At 41.7% G+C, this 17,287-nt stretch overlaps 2 protein-coding genes across 4 annotated transcripts in view; one reads left to right on the top strand and one right to left on the bottom strand.

Annotated features, from left to right (window-relative positions):
• LOC106561136 (uncharacterized) overlaps nucleotides 1-4,952 on the bottom strand; it is a 35,359-nt gene extending 30,407 nt beyond the window's left edge. The window contains exon 1 of one of the 2 annotated variants that reach the window (XM_082971289.1): nucleotides 4,437-4,952. In XM_082971289.1, the coding sequence (XP_082827415.1) occupies nucleotides 4,437-4,524 (88 nt within the window). In that variant the 5' untranslated portion in view covers nucleotides 4,525-4,952. The remainder of the gene's footprint in view (nucleotides 1-4,436) is intronic. The other variant, XM_082971288.1, reaches the window with a different exon arrangement.
• A 2,508-nt stretch (nucleotides 4,953-7,460) lies between these two features.
• Nucleotides 7,461-17,287, top strand: part of spag1b (sperm associated antigen 1b) — a 79,631-nt gene continuing 69,804 nt past the window's right edge. For both annotated transcript variants that reach the window (XR_014383266.1, XM_082971285.1), the window contains exons 1-8: nucleotides 7,461-7,557; nucleotides 7,790-7,957; nucleotides 8,412-8,571; nucleotides 8,900-9,022; nucleotides 9,119-9,192; nucleotides 15,717-15,829; nucleotides 16,056-16,161; nucleotides 16,483-16,613. Coding sequence is in view for 1 of the 2 variants with exons in the window: in XM_082971285.1 (XP_082827411.1) it covers nucleotides 7,797-7,957; nucleotides 8,412-8,571; nucleotides 8,900-9,022; nucleotides 9,119-9,192; nucleotides 15,717-15,829; nucleotides 16,056-16,161; nucleotides 16,483-16,613 (868 nt within the window). In the remaining variant the exon portion in view is untranslated. The remainder of the gene's footprint in view (nucleotides 7,558-7,789; nucleotides 7,958-8,411; nucleotides 8,572-8,899; nucleotides 9,023-9,118; nucleotides 9,193-15,716; nucleotides 15,830-16,055; nucleotides 16,162-16,482; nucleotides 16,614-17,287) is intronic.

The following is a 17,287-nucleotide window of genomic DNA, read 5'->3' as shown; positions in this document are numbered from 1 at the left end:
TTCACTGGTTGCCCCTTTTCTCATGGCAACAGGTCACACATTTTACTGCTTGTGATGACACACTGTGGTATTTCACCCCAGTAGATATGGGAGTTTATCAATGTTTGATTTGTTTTCTAATTCTGCGTGGGTCTGTGTGATCTGAGGGGAAATATGTGTCTGTAATAGGGTCAAACGTAGGGCTGTGGCGGTTCACGAAATTTCATCAGCCGGCGATTGTCAAGCAAATAACTGGTCGGTTTCAAGGTAATTGACCCGTTAATGAACATAAAACACATTTAGCATCTCCTGGCTTCGAACACACCGCCTACGAGCCACTGATGCAGACCTTTGGAACGTCTACATTTAAAAAAAAGTTGAATAAATCCATGTAATATAGTCTACACCATCACAATACACCCATTATTTATTATAGACAGGTCTAATGAAGCACGATATGAATATCTTGCTCCTGATTATATAGAATGGGACTCACTGAGTCTATTTATCTTTTAGCTTCCTCATAATGTGGTTGAGTCGAATTGTGTTGCTGTCCTGGGGCTCTGTGGGGTCTGATTGTGTTGCTGTCCTGGGGCTCTGTGGGGTCTGTTTGTGTTGCTGTCCTGGGGCTCTGTGGGGTCTGTTTGTGTTGCTGTCCTGGGGCTCTGTGGGGTCTGTTTGTGTTGCTGTCCTGGGGCTCTGTGGGGTCTGTTTGTGTTTGTGAACAGAGCCCCAGGACCAGCTTGCTTAGGGGACTCTTCTCCAGGTTCATCTCTCTGTAGGTGATGACTTTGTTATGGAAGGTTTGGGAATCGCTTCCTTTTAGGTGGTTGTAGAATTTAACGGCTCTTTTCTGGATTTTTGATAATTAGCGAGTATCGGCCTAATTCTGCTCTTCATGCATTATTTGGGGTTTTGCGTTGTACACAAAGTGCAGAGTCTCAATTGGGTGTTTGTCCCATTTAGTAAATTCTTAGTTGGTGAGCGACCCCAGACTTCACAACCATAGAGGGCAATGGGTTCTATAACTAACTGAAGTATTTACACAGTACAGGCCGTGCCACAGCAGAATCACAGCTAACAGGTTGGGTCAGAAACCATATAGCCTCATGGATATGACAGTACAGGCCGTGCCACAGGAGAATCACAGCTAACAGGTTGGGTCAGAACCATATAGCCTCATGGATATGACAGTACAGGCCGTGCCACAGGAGAATCACAGCTAACAGGTTGGGTCAGAACCATATAGCCTCATGGATATGACAGTACAGGACGTGCCACAGCAGAATCACAGCTAACAGGTTGGGTCAGAACCATATAGCCTCATGGATATGACAGTACAGGCCGTGCCACAGCAGAATCACAGCTAACAGGTTGGGTCAGAACCATATAGCCTCATGGATATGACAGTACAGGCCGTGCCACAGCAGAATCACAGCTAACAGGTTGGGTCAGAACCATATAGCCTCATGGATATGACAGTACAGGCCGTGCCACAGCAGAATCACAGCTAACGGGTTGGGTCAGAACCATATAGCCTCATGGATATGACAGTACAGGCCGTGCCACAGCAGAATCACAGCTAACGGGTTGGGTCAGAACCATATAGCCTCATGGATATGACAGTACAGGCCGTGCCACAGCAGAATCACAGCTAACGGGTTGGGTCAGAACCATATAGCCTCATGGATATGACAGTACAGGCCGTGCCACAGCAGAATCACAGCTAACGGGTTGGGTCAGAACCATATAGCCTCATGGATATGACAGTACAGGCCGTGCCACAGCAGAATCACAGCTAACAGGTTGGGTCAGAACCATATAGCCTCATGGATATGACAGTACAGGCCGTGCCACAGCAGAATCACAGCTAACAGGTTGGGTCAGAACCATATAGCCTCATGGATATGACAGTACAGGCCGTGCCACAGCAGAATCACAGCTAACAGGTTGGGTCAGAACCATATAGCCTCATGGATATGACAGTACAGGCCGTGCCACAGCAGAATCACAGCTAACGGGTTGGGTCAGAACCATATAGCCTCATGGATATGACAGTACAGGCCGTGCCACAGCAGAATCACAGCTAACGGGTTGGGTCAGAACCATATAGCCTCATGGATATGACAGTACAGGCCGTGCCACAGCAGAATCACAGCTAACGGGTTGGGTCAGAACCATATAGCCTCATGGATATGACAGTACAGGCCGTGCCACAGCAGAATCACAGCTAACGGGTTGGGTCAGAACCATATAGCCTCATGGATATGACAGTACAGGCCGTGCCACAGCAGAATCACAGGTAACGGGTTGGGCCACTGGTAACGGTATGGTTTACCACTCCATAGGGGGGGGGGGGGGGGGGGGGGGGGGGAGAGGCTGATAACAAGAGGTGATTGTTTTTTGGTTCTGGTTTCTGACATATTTTTAACTCGAGGAAAGATAAGCTACTAATGCATTATCATTGGCTGTGGTTAGTCAAAAGATGCAACTAAATCACCAATAACTTAGTAAATATTAACACCAGGTAGTAATAACAATAAAGAGTTCTGCTATAATATATATATATATATATATATATACACATGAGGAGCTTGCTTCTACACCTGCATGATCGGCTATGAAAAGCCAACTGTTATAATCTCCACCCGGCACAGCCAGAAGAGGACTGGCCACCCCTCATAGCCTGGTTCCTCTCTAGGTTTCTTCCTAGGTTCTGGCCTTTCTAGGGAGTTTTTCCTAGCCACCCCTCATAGCCTGGTTCCTCTCTAGGTTTCTTCCTAGGTTCTGGCCTTTCTAGGGAGTTTTTCCTAGCCACACTGTTTGGGGGTTTTAGGCTGGGTTTCTGTACAGCACTTTGAGACATCAGCTGATGTAAGACATCAGGATGTGTAAGACATCAGGATGTGTAAGACAGGATGTGTAAGACAGGATGTGTAAGACATCAGGATGTGTGACATCAGCTGATGTAAGAAGGGCTATATAAATAAATGTGATTGATTGATTGTTTGATTGATTGATAATCCCAATGTACCACCAGATAGTGATAATGATAAAGCGTTTTGCTATAATCACAATGTAACACCCTACCACCCCCCCCCCCAAAAAAAGACTTCAGAAGAGGAAAGTGTAACAATGCTGAAGTGTTGGAACAATTTGTCTGTATTCTAATGGGGGAAAAAACGGGTTACTTTGACACAACCTTCTGCAGTGTGACAATGTATTCTAATGGGGGGAAAACGGGTTACTTTGACACAACCTTCTGCAGTGTGACAATGTATTCTAATGGGGGGAAAACGGGTTACTTTGACACAACCTTCTGCAGTGTGACAATGTATTCTAATGGGGGAAAAAACGGGTTACTTTGACACAACCTTCTGCAGTGTGACAATGTATTCTAATGGGGGGAAAACGGGTTACTTTGACACAACCTTCTGCAGTGTGACAATGTATTCTAATGGGGGGAAACGGGTTACTTTGACACAACCTTCTGCAGTGTGACAATGTATTCTAATGGGGGGAAAACGGGTTACTTTGACACAACCTTCTGCAGTGTGACAATGTATTCTAATGGGGGAAAACGGGTTACTTTGACACAACCTTCTGCAGTGTGACAATGTATTCTAATGGGGGGAAAACGGGTTACTTTGACACAACCTTCTGCAGTGTGACAATGTATTCTAATGGGGGGGGGGAAACGGGTTACTTTGATACAACCTTCTGCAGTATGACAATGTATTCTAATGGGGGGAAAACGGGTTACTTTGACACAACCTTCTGCAGTGTGACAATGTATTCTAATGGGGCAAAAAACGGGTTACTTTGACACAACCTTCTGCAGTGTGACAATGTATTCTAATGGGGGGGAAACGGGTTACTTTAACACAACCTTCTGCAGTGTGACAATGTATTCTAATGGGGGGAAAACGGGTTACTTTGACACAACCTGCAGTGTGACAATGTATTCTAATGGGGGGAAAAACGGGTTACTTTGACACAACCTTCTGCAGTGTGACAATGTATTCTAATGGGGGGAAAAACGGGTTACTTTGACACAACCTTCTGCAGTGTGACAATGTATTCTAATGGGGGAAAAACGGGTTACTTTGACACAACCTTCTGCAGTGTGACAATGTATTCTAATGGGGGGGGGGGGAAACGGGTTACTTTGACACAACCTTCTGCAGTGTGACAATGTATTCTAATGGGGGGAAAACGGGTTACTTTGACACAACCTTCTGCAGTGTGACAATGTATTCTAATGGGGGAAAACGGGTTACTTTGACACAACCTTCTGCAATGTGACAATGTATTCTAATGGGGGAAAAAACGGGTTACTTTGACACAACCTTCTGCAGTGTGACAATGTATTCTAATGGGGGGAAAAACGGGTTACTTTGACACATTCGTTAAAGTGTCACTGTTAACTGACCCTGCCAAAAATAGAAGTTACTCACCAAATGTGTCTCCATTGGACTCCTCGGGTTTTGTCCCCGGTCTCTTCTCCTCATCGACAGTCTGTGTGCTGGACGAAGAACACCCCATGGTGAAGAAGAAGAGAAGAGAGATGAAGAGGAAAATATGAAAAGAAGACTGAGACTAGAAGCGAACGGGTCGATACTCTGTCAAACTCGGACAGCGACTGTCTGGATAAAACATGAATAGAAACAGCGAGGTGGTTGAGACTAGAAGCGAACGGGTCGATACTCTGTCAAACTCAGACAGCGACTGTCTGGATAAAACATGAACAGAACAACAAGGTGGTTGTTTACGAGGTATAGCTGGAGCGCATTATTTCCTGTTGTCCGTCTGCCCTGTCTGTTTATGCATGGCTAGTCGCCTTCATGCCCAAGACAACGGACTGTTGTTTTCTACACACCAACCACACGCAAGGCACTCTCTGCTCGCTCGCTCTCTCTCTTCTTTCTCTCTCTCTCTCTCTCTCTGCTCTCTCTCTTCTCTCTTCTCTCTCTCTCTCTCTCTCTTTACATTAGGGAAGTAGTTTAGACAAAGAGCGCGTTGATCAACTCCGCCCCCCATCCTCTCATTCAGGAAAGCCCATTCTCTGAAAATCCACCTGGTGGATCAGATTTCTATTTCACCTTTAATTAACCAGGTAAACTAGTTGAGAACAAGTCCTTTATTTAACCAGGTAGGCTAGTTGAGAACAAGTCCTTTATTTAACCAGGTAGGCTAGTTGAGAACATGTCCTTTATTTAACCAGGTAGGCTAGTTGAGAACAAGTCCTTTATTTAACCAGGTAGACTAGTTGAGAACAAGTCCTTTATTTAACCAGGTAGGCTAGTTGAGAACAAGTCCTTTATTTAACCAGGTAGGCTAGTTGAGAACAAGTCCTTTATTTAACCAGGTAGGCTAGTTGAGAACAAGTTCTCATTTACAACTGCGACCTGGCCAAGATAAAGCAAAGCAGTTCGACACATACAACAACACAGAGTTACACATGGAATAAAACAAACATACAGTCAATAATACAGTAGAAAAATAAGTCTATATACAATGTGAACAAATGGCATGAGGAGGTAAGGCAATAAATAGGCCATAGTAGCAATGTGATTACAATTTAGCAGATTAACACTGGAGTGATAGATGAGCAGATGATGATGTGCAAGTGGAGATACTGGTGTGCAAAAGAGCAGAAAGTAAATAAAAACAATATGGGGGATGAGGTAGGTAGATTGGCTGGGCTATTTACAGATGGACTATGTACAGCTGCAGCGATCGGTTAGCTGCTCAGATAGCTGATGCTTAAAGTTAGTGAGGGAAATAAAAGTCTCCAGCTTCAGCGATTTTTGCAATTCGTTCCAGTCATATGTACTGGCGAGTTCTCGTTCCCCCGTTTATAGTTCAAGTAACTTGGAATTTATTACTAATTATAACTGTTTGTTTGTTTATTATTACTCATAAGAAAATCCAAGACTTTGGTCCAGACGTTGATGGATTGTCAACAACAAGTCATTTGTCAGTAAGTGCCTGCAGCTCTTTCCGCAAAAAATGGGTATCAGACGTGATTGATCAAAGGAGCCAATGTCTGCAGAAATAGGGCGTGTGTGTGCAGTGTGTGCAGTGTGTGTGTGTGTGTGTGTAGTGTTACTTAGTTGCTGTTAAACAGAGTGACATCTATCAGTACTGTACTATCGTTGACGCGACATCGCCATCTAGTGGATGAAGTAACTACCTGCAGCACCAAATATGTTTGTCTCTTCCACAAAACAAGCAGAACCGCACCTGACCCGGTGGGCACTGTACCGGGTAACACTGGTTACCAGAACCGCACCACCCGGTGGGCATTGTACCGGGTAACACTGGTTACCAGAACCGCACCACCCGGTGGGCATTGTACCGGGTAACACTGGTTACCAGAACCACACCTGACCCGGTGGGCACTGTACCGGGTAACACTGGTTACCAGAACCGCACCTGACCCGGTGGGCACTGGACCAGGTAACACTGGTCACCAGAACCACACCACCCGTTACCAGAACCGCACCACCCGGTAGGCACTGGACCAGGTAACACTGGTCACCAGAACCACACCACCCGTTACCAGAACCGCACCACCCGGTGGGCATTGTACCAGGTAACACTGGTTACCAGAACCGCACCACCCGGTGGGCATTGTACCAGGTAACACTGGTTACCAGAACCGCACCTGACCCGGTGGGCACTGTACCGTGTAACACTGGTTACCAGAACCACACCACCCGTTACCAGAACCGCACCACCCTGCGGCCATTGTACCGGGTAACACTGGTTACCAGAACTGCACCACCCGTTACCAGAACCGCACCACCCTGCGGCCATTGTGCCGGGTAACACTGGTTACCAGAACCGCACCACCCGTTACCAGAACCGCACCACCCTGCGGCCATTGTACCGGGTAACACTGGTTACCAGAACCGCACCACCCGTTACCAGAACCGCACCACCCTGCGGCCACTGTACCGGGTAACACTGGTTACCAGAACCGCACCACCCTGCGGCCATTGTACAGGGTAACACTGGTTACCAGAACCGCACCACCCGTTACCAGAACCGCACCACCCTGCGGCCATTGTACCGGGTAACACTGGTTACCAGAACCGCACCACCCGTTACCAGAACCGCACCACCCTGCGGCCATTGTACCGGGTAACACTGGTTACCAGAACCGCACCACCCGTTACCAGAACCGCACCACCCTGCGGCCACTGTACCGGGTAACACTGGTTACCAGAACCGCACCACCCTGCGGCCATTGTACAGGGTAACACTGGTTACCAGAACCGCACCACCCGTTACCAGAACCGCACCACTGGGCCGCCACTGTACCGGGTAACACTGGTTACCAGAACCGCACCACCCTGCGGCCACTGTACCGGGTAACACTGGTTACCAGAACCGCACCACCCATTACCAGAACCGCACCACCCGGCGGCCACTGTACCGGGTAACACTGGTCACCATAGTAACGAAACGCCTGGAGTTGCTCGGCTGATGAGATACACAAACAGGTCGCTAGATAACTTTACACCGTAGCGAGTTATTATTTCGCTAAATATCTACAACGTCTTACGTTTGGTGAGTAAGGACATTTACTTTTCAACCATCCATGACTTGCCTAGTTAAATAAAAGTGAAATTAAAAACATTTAAAACTATCTTCACTGACAGTAACGTTAAACCAAACGGCTAACTTTAGCTAGCTAGCATTGTTGTCAAAGACCCAGACAGTAGCTACTGGACGATGTCGCTATAGTAACGCATAGACATGTTGTTGTTGTTGTTGTTGTTGTTGTTGTCGTCGTCAACAGGTCAGCCATGAATGCAGAGATAGTTTCCTCACTTCTAAATCAAGAGGTGCCAACAGGAACAACTGGGACCAGTTCCGTCGCAGCGGTTCCAGTGGATCACCTCGACTATGGCTACATTGAGAACTGCACCGATGTGAAATACCTGGGGAAGGTTTTGACGGTGCTAAGGTAAATGATTCAGAGGGAAGTTAGGTTCTAGGTTACAGCTGAACATAACAATTTAAGTGAGAAATGGACAAAAGAGTTGCACAAATATGTTCAAACTAATTCAGAAATGAAATGTTTTCACATTTTACATTTTAGTCATTTTAGCAGACGCTCTTATCCAGAGCAACTTACGGTAGTGAATGCATACATTTCAACTCATTTCATACATTTTTTTTTTCTTTTTCTGCACTGGCCCCCCGTGGGAATCGAACCCACAACCCTGGCGTTGCAAACACCATGCTCTATCAACTGAGCCACAGGGAGGTGGATCGACATGCTAATGTGGATCAACATGCAATTTTTTTTTGGGGGGGGGGGGGGGGGGGTCCTGAGGACTAATTATGCCAGCCAGGTGAACACCTCTGTGTTATACTGACAGATGTTATGAAATTCACTGTGGACTATTTCACTACAGGTCTGGAGATGAGGGCATCTACCCCCATCTGACAGAGTTCTGTGAGAGACGTCTGGAGAGGTTGGACCCTAAAAGTCGTGCCCTCAGAAAGGACAACCCCCCAGCCACCGCCGCCTGCTTCTCTGGAGATGAATGGAGCCAGATCACTGACGAACTCAAGGTACATGTCCCTGCCACACGACGTTGTCTCAAAAACGTTTTGGGCCTCGGAATGTGCCGATGTGACTTTGTAAATCTGTTCGTGGAGAGACACTACGTAAAAAACATCAAGCATCCGACCTGAAAAATGATGCAAGATTTTAGTTCCGGGTTAACAGAGATCAGTGACTTTGTAACAACACTTGCAAAGCGGCATTGAGACTTTTGTATTAGTAGTAATACCATAGTGGTGTAACAGGAGTACCGCTGTAGGTAATGCAGACTGATACACACGTCCTTATATAGCAGACTTACCTAATATTCACCACCCACTGTTTTCACTTTTACAGAAGTGGAAGACAGACGCCAAAATGAGTGAAACTGAGCTGAAACAACAATCTTTATTCCACGATCTTCAAACTGAGAACGTACCACCAGTACGGGGATCAAGTTGCTCTGTTCCTCTCAAGCAGGTAAAGTCTCTGTTACATGAGGGAATACTATTATTTTGTGTTGTCGGACAATAGACGGGAAAATGACTAAAAACTTCCTTCTAAATTGTGTCGCAGAATTCAGTTTCAAATGGACAGAAGAAAACTGCACAGAAGAAGGTTCTTCCTCGTAATTATACAGAATGGGACCAGTGAGTCTATAGAAGGTTATTCCTCCTGATTATATAGAATAGGACCAGTGAGTTTATAGAAGGTTATTCCTCCTGATTATATAGAATAGGACCAGTGAGTTTATAGAAGGTTATTCCTCCTGATTATATAGAATAGGACCAGTGAGTCTATAGAAGGTTATTCCTCCTGATTATATAGAATAGGACCAGTGAGTTTATAGAAGGTTATTCCTCCTGATTATATAGAATAGGACCAGTGAGTTTATAGAAGGTTATTCCTCCTGATTATATAGAATGGGACCAGTGAGTCTATAGAAGGTTATTCCTCCTGATTATATAGAATAGGACCAGTGAGTCTATAGAAGGTTATTCCTCCTGATTATATAGAATAGGACCAGTGAGTTTATAGAAGGTTATTCCTCCTGATTATACAGAATGGGACCAGTGAGTTTATAGAAGGTTATTCCTCCTGATTATATAGAATAGGACCAGTGAGTTTATAGAAGGTTATTCCTCCTGATTATATAGAATAGGACCAGTGAGTTTATAGAAGGTTATTCCTCCTGATTATACAGAATGGGACCAGTGAGTTTATAGAAGGTTATTCCTCCTGATTATATAGAATAGGACCAGTGAGTTTATAGAAGGTTATTCCTCCTGATTATATAGAATAGGACCAGTGAGTTTATAGAAGGTTATTCCTCCTGATTATATAGAATAGGACCAGTGAGTTTATAGAAGGTTATTCCTCCTGATTATATAGAATGGGACCAGTGAGTTTATAGAAGGTTATTCCTCCTGATTATATAGAATAGGACCAGTGAGTTTATAGAAGGTTATTCCTCCTGATTATATAGAATAGGACCAGTGAGTTTATAGAAGGTTATTCCTCCTGATTATATAGAATAGGACCAGTGAGTTTATAGAAGGTTATTCCTCCTGATTATATAGAATGGGACCAGTGAGTTTATAGAAGGTTATTCCTCCTGATTATATAGAATAGGACCAGTGAGTTTATAGAAGGTTATTCCTCCTGATTATATAGAATAGGACCAGTGAGTTTATAGAAGGTTATTCCTCCTGATTATATAGAATAGGACCAGTGAGTTTATAGAAGGTTATTCCTCCTGATTATATAGAATAGGACCAGTGAGTTTATAGAAGGTTATTCCTCCTGATTATATAGAATAGGACCAGTGAGTCTATAGAAGGTTATTCCTCCTGATTATATAGAATAGGACCAGTGAGTTTATAGAAGGTTATTCCTCCTGATTATATAGAATGGGACCAGTGAGTCTATAGAAGGTTATTCCTCCTGATTATATAGAATAGGACCAGTGAGTTTATAGAAGGTTATTCCTCCTGATTATATAGAATAGGACCAGTGAGTCTATAGAAGGTTATTCCTCCTGATTATATAGAATGGGACCAGTGAGTTTATAGAAGGTTATTCCTCCTGATTATATAGAATAGGACCAGTGAGTCTATAGAAGGTTATTCCTCCTGATTATATAGAATAGGACCAGTGAGTTTATAGAAGGTTATTCCTCCTGATTATATAGAATGGGACCAGTGAGTCTATAGAAGGTTATTCCTCCTGATTATATAGAATAGGACCAGTGAGTCTATAGAAGGTTATTCCTCCTGATTATACAGAATGGGACCAGTGAGTCTATAGAAGGTTATTCCTCCTGATTATATAGAATGGGACCAGTGAGTTTATAGAAGGTTATTCCTCCTGATTATATAGAATAGGACCAGTGAGTCTATAGAAGGTTATTCCTCCTGATTATATAGAATAGGACCAGTGAGTTTATAGAAGGTTATTCCTCCTGATTATATAGAATGGGACCAGTGAGTCTATAGAAGGTTATTCCTCCTGATTATATAGAATAGGACCAGTGAGTTTATAGAAGGTTATTCCTCCTGATTATATAGAATGGGACCAGTGAGTCTATAGAAGGTTATTCCTCCTGATTATATAGAATAGGACCAGTGAGTTTATAGAAGGTTATTCCTCCTGATTATATAGAATGGGACCAGTGAGTCTATAGAAGGTTATTCCTCCTGATTATATAGAATAGGACCAGTGAGTCTATAGAAGGTTATTCCTCCTGATTATACAGAATGGGACCAGTGAGTCTATAGAAGGTTATTCCTCCTGATTATATAGAATGGGACCAGTGAGTTTATAGAAGGTTATTCCTCCTGATTATATAGAATAGGACCAGTGAGTCTATAGAAGGTTATTCCTCCTGATTATATAGAATAGGACCAGTGAGTTTATAGAAGGTTATTCCTCCTGATTATATAGAATGGGACCAGTGAGTCTATAGAAGGTTATTCCTCCTGATTATATAGAATAGGACCAGTGAGTCTATAGAAGGTTATTCCTCCTGATTATACAGAATGGGACCAGTGAGTCTATAGAAGGTTATTCCTCCTGATTATATAGAATAGGACCAGTGAGTTTATAGAAGGTTATTCCTCCTGATTATATAGAATAGGACCAGTGAGTTTATAGAAGGTTATTCCTCCTGATTATATAGAATAGGACCAGTGAGTCTATAGAAGGTTATTCCTCCTGATTATATAGAATAGGACCAGTGAGTCTATAGAAGGTTATTCCTCCTGATTATATAGAATAGGACCAGTGAGTTTATAGAAGGTTATTCCTCCTGATTATATAGAATAGGACCAGTGAGTTTATAGAAGGTTATTCCTCCTGATTATATAGAATAGGACCAGTGAGTTTATAGAAGGTTATTCCTCCTGATTATATAGAATAGGACCAGTGAGTCTATAGAAGGTTATTCCTCCTGATTATATAGAATAGGACCAGTGAGTTTATAGAAGGTTATTCCTCCTGATTATATAGAATAGGACCAGTGAGTTTATAGAAGGTTATTCCTCCTGATTATATAGAATAGGACCAGTGAGTCTATAGAAGGTTATTCCTCCTGATTATATAGAATAGGACCAGTGAGTCTATAGAAGGTTATTCCTCCTGATTATATAGAATAGGACCAGTGAGTCTATAGAAGGTTATTCCTCCTGATTATATAGAATAGGACCAGTGAGTTTATAGAAGGTTATTCCTCCTGATTATATAGAATAGGACCAGTGAGTTTATAGAAGGTTATTCCTCCTGATTATATAGAATAGGACCAGTGAGTCTATAGAAGGTTATTCCTCCTGATTATATAGAATAGGACCAGTGAGTTTATAGAAGGTTATTCCTCCTGATTATATAGAATAGGACCAGTGAGTTTATAGAAGGTTATTCCTCCTGATTATATAGAATAGGACCAGTGAGTTTATAGAAGGTTATTCCTCCTGATTATATAGAATAGGACCAGTGAGTCTATAGAAGGTTATTCCTCCTGATTATATAGAATAGGACCAGTGAGTTTATAGAAGGTTATTCCTCCTGATTATATAGAATAGGACCAGTGAGTCTATAGAAGGTTATTCCTCCTGATTATATAGAATGGGACCAGTGAGTCTATAGAAGGTTATTCCTCCTGATTATATAGAATAGGACCAGTGAGTCTATAGAAGGTTATTCCTCCTGATTATATAGAATGGGACCAGTGAGTCTATAGAAGGTTATTCCTCCTGATTATATAGAATAGGACCAGTGAGTTTATAGAAGGTTATTCCTCCTGATTATATAGAATAGGACCAGTGAGTTTATAGAAGGTTATTCCTCCTGATTATATAGAATAGGACCAGTGAGTTTATAGAAGGTTATTCCTCCTGATTATATAGAATAGGACCAGTGAGTCTATAGAAGGTTATTCCTCCTGATTATATAGAATGGGACCAGTGAGTCTATAGAAGGTTATTCCTCCTGATTATATAGAATAGGACCAGTGAGTCTATAGAAGGTTATTCCTCCTGATTATATAGAATAGGACCAGTGAGTTTATAGAAGGTTATTCCTCCTGATTATATAGAATGGGACCAGTGAGTTTATAGAAGGTTATTCCTCCTGATTATATAGAATGGGACCAGTGAGTCTATAGAAGGTTATTCCTCCTGATTATATAGAATAGGACCAGTGAGTCTATAGAAGGTTATTCCTCCTGATTATATAGAATAGGACCAGTGAGTTTATAGAAGGTTATTCCTCCTGATTATATAGAATAGGACCAGTGAGTTTATAGAAGGTTATTCCTCCTGATTATATAGAATAGGACCAGTGAGTCTATAGAAGGTTATTCCTCCTGATTATATAGAATAGGACCAGTGAGTTTATAGAAGGTTATTCCTCCTGATTATATAGAATAGGACCAGTGAGTTTATAGAAGGTTATTCCTCCTGATTATATAGAATAGGACCAGTGAGTTTATAGAAGGTTATTCCTCCTGATTATATAGAATGGGACCAGTGAGTCTATAGAAGGTTATTCCTCCTGATTATATAGAATAGGACCAGTGAGTTTATAGAAGGTTATTCCTCCTGATTATATAGAATAGGACCAGTGAGTTTATAGAAGGTTATTCCTCCTGATTATATAGAATAGGACCAGTGAGTCTATAGAAGGTTATTCCTCCTGATTATATAGAATGGGACCAGTGAGTTTATAGAAGGTTATTCCTCCTGATTATATAGAATAGGACCAGTGAGTTTATAGAAGGTTATTCCTCCTGATTATATAGAATAGGACCAGTGAGTTTATAGAAGGTTATTCCTCCTGATTATATAGAATAGGACCAGTGAGTTTATAGAAGGTTATTCCTCCTGATTATATAGAATAGGACCAGTGAGTCTATAGAAGGTTATTCCTCCTGATTATATAGAATAGGACCAGTGAGTCTATAGAAGGTTATTCCTCCTGATTATATAGAATAGGACCAGTGAGTCTATAGAAGGTTATTCCTCCTGATTATATAGAATAGGACCAGTGAGTTTATAGAAGGTTATTCCTCCTGATTATATAGAATAGGACCAGTGAGTTTATAGAAGGTTATTCCTCCTGATTATATAGAATAGGACCAGTGAGTCTATAGAAGGTTATTCCTCCTGATTATATAGAATGGGACCAGTGAGTCTATAGAAGGTTATTCCTCCTGATTATATAGAATAGGACCAGTGAGTCTATAGAAGGTTATTCCTCCTGATTATATAGAATAGGACCAGTGAGTTTATAGAAGGTTATTCCTCCTGATTATATAGAATAGGACCAGTGAGTCTATAGGTTATTCCTCCTGATTATATAGAATAGGACCAGTGAGTTTATAGAAGGTTATTCCTCCTGATTATATAGAATAGGACCAGTGAGTTTATAGAAGGTTATTCCTCCTGATTATATAGAATAGGACCAGTGAGTTTATAGAAGGTTATTCCTCCTGATTATATTGAATGGGACCAGATGGTCTATAGAAGGTTATTCCTCCTGATTATACAGAATAGGACCAGTGAGTCTATAGAAGGTTATTCCTCCTGATTATATAGAATAAGACCAGTGAGTTTATAGAAGGTTATTCCTCCTGATTATATTGAATGGGACCAGATGGTCTATAGAAGGTTATTCCTCCTGATTATATAGAATAGGACCAGTGAGTTTATAGAAGGTTATTCCTCCTGATTATATTGAATGGGACCAGATGGTCTATAGAAGGTTATTCCTCCTGATTATATAGAATAGGACCAGTGAGTTTATAGAAGGTTATTCCTCCTGATTATATAGAATAGGACCAGTGAGTCTATAGAAGGTTATTCCTCCTGATTATATAGAATAGGACCAGTGAGTTTATAGAAGGTTATTCCTCCTGATTATATAGAATAGGACCAGTGAGTTTATAGAAGGTTATTCCTCCTGATTATATAGAATAGGACCAGTGAGTTTATAGAAGGTTATTCCTCCTGATTATATAGAATAGGACCAGTGAGTTTATAGAAGGTTATTCCTCCTGATTATATAGAATAGGACCAGTGAGTTTATAGAAGGTTATTCCTCCTGATTATATAGAATAGGACCAGTGAGTTTATAGAAGGTTATTCCTCCTGATTATATAGAATGGGACCAGTGAGTTTATAGAAGGTTATTCCTCCTGATTATATAGAATAGGACCAGTGAGTCTATAGGTTATTCCTCCTGATTATATTGAATAGGACCAGTGAGTTTATAGAAGGTTATTCCTCCTGATTATATAGAATAGGACCAGTGAGTCTATAGAAGGTTATTCCTCCTGATTATATAGAATAGGACCAGTGAGTTTATAGAAGGTTATTCCTCCTGATTATATAGAATAGGACCAGTGAGTCTATAGAAGGTTATTCCTCCTGATTATATAGAATGGGACCAGTGAGTTTATAGAAGGTTATTCCTCCTGATTATATAGAATAGGACCAGTGAGTTTATAGAAGGTTATTCCTCCTGATTATATAGAATAGGATCAGTGAGTCTATAGAAGGTTATTCCTCCTGATTATATAGAATGGGACCAGTGTATTTTTTCCCCCTGCTGTATAATCCGTGTATGTGGTCCAGGAATCATACCTAGACAATATTATCAACGTTATCGCTCTGTATTGCAGGTTTGATGTCGACAAGGAGTGTGATAAAATTGATGGAAATTTAACAAAAAACGATTCCCCCGCAATCGTAAACTCTAGACATAAAACAATCAAGAGCAAAATGGATGCAACAGGTGAAATATATATTTGTTTCCCATTAGACTGTATCATTAGCGTCCCCAGAGATTTGTTATTTACTTTTAACGGTTTTTAACACAAAAGTGGACATTTTCTAAGTGTTGTTGTTCTGTAGTTTATATCACCAAAAAAAAAAAAAAAAATTCATGCACACTTTGCAGTAGGTCTTTATTTGACTATTCTTTCTCAGTCGTCTTGACAGGAATGTGTATGTTCTCGTAGCGTTGACAGAGCGGGAGAAAGTCCTCGTTGCCAGCCGTGAGAAGGATAAAGGCAACGAGGCTTTCAAGGCCAACGACTATGAAGAAGCGGTGTTGTATTATACAAGGTCAGACCCTATGACTTAACACTGGTAACTGGTCTCACGTTGAGGATTCAGGGATAGTCATTACCTTCAAGCTAAAGTTGATGCTAGTATCTTTTAGCGAATTCATATTCAATGGGTTTAAATTCCTTTGTCTTGAGTTGAGCTTCAAACCATAGAGATATATTTATATTCATAGAGATACTAGTGGAGCTCTGTCTTCATTCCTTATTCAATGTTTATATTACTCAAACTCTCGGTGAGAAGGTCTTATCCAGTAGCCAGTCTCAGTAGTGCTAAATGAGGTCCGTCTCTCTTCTTCTCTCCGTGTCTCGTCCTCACCAGGAGTCTGTCGGTGTTACCAACCGTAGCAGGCTACAACAACAGAGCCCAGTCAGAGATCAAACTGCAGCACTGGCACAACGCCCTCAACGACTGTCAGAAGGTACTGGAGATGGAGCCAGACAATGTGAAAGGTACTGTCCAGACAATATGTAAGGTACTGTCCAGACAATATGAAAGGTACTGTCCAGACAATATGTAAGGTACTGTCTAGACAATATGAAAGGTACTGTCCAGACAATATGTAAGGTACTGTCCAGACAATATGAAAGGTACTGTCCAGACAATATGAAAGGTACTGTCCAGACAATATGTAAGGTACTGTCCAGACAATATGTAAGGTACTGTCCAGACAATATGTAAGGTACTGTCCAGACAATATGTAAGGTACTGTCCAGACAATATGTAAGGTACTGTCCAGACAATATGTAAGGTACTGTCCAGACAATATGAAAGGTACTGTCCAGACAATATGAAAGGTACTGTCCAGACAATATGTAAGGTACTGTCCAGACAATATGTAAGGTACTGTCCAGACAATATGAAAGGTACTGTCCAGACAATATGAAAGGTACTGTCCAGACAATATGAAAGGTACTGTCCAGACAATATGTAAGGTACTGTCCAGACAATATGTAAGGTACTGTCCAGACAATATGAAAGGTACTGTCCAGACAATATGTAAGGTACTGTCCAGACAATATGTAAGGTACTGTCCAGACAATATGAAAGGTACTGTCCAGACAATATGAAAGGTACTGTCCAGACAATATGAAAGGTACTGTCCAGACAATATGAAAGGTACTGT

The sequence above is a fragment of the Salmo salar genome, unplaced genomic scaffold (assembly GCF_965601325.2).
Source record: "Salmo salar unplaced genomic scaffold, fSalSal1 ptg000245l, whole genome shotgun sequence".
In the NCBI taxonomy this organism is placed as follows: domain Eukaryota; kingdom Metazoa; phylum Chordata; class Actinopteri; order Salmoniformes; family Salmonidae; genus Salmo; species Salmo salar.
The sequence above is the reverse complement of the archived record's forward strand: the minus strand, read 5'-3'. Positions and strand labels throughout refer to the sequence as shown.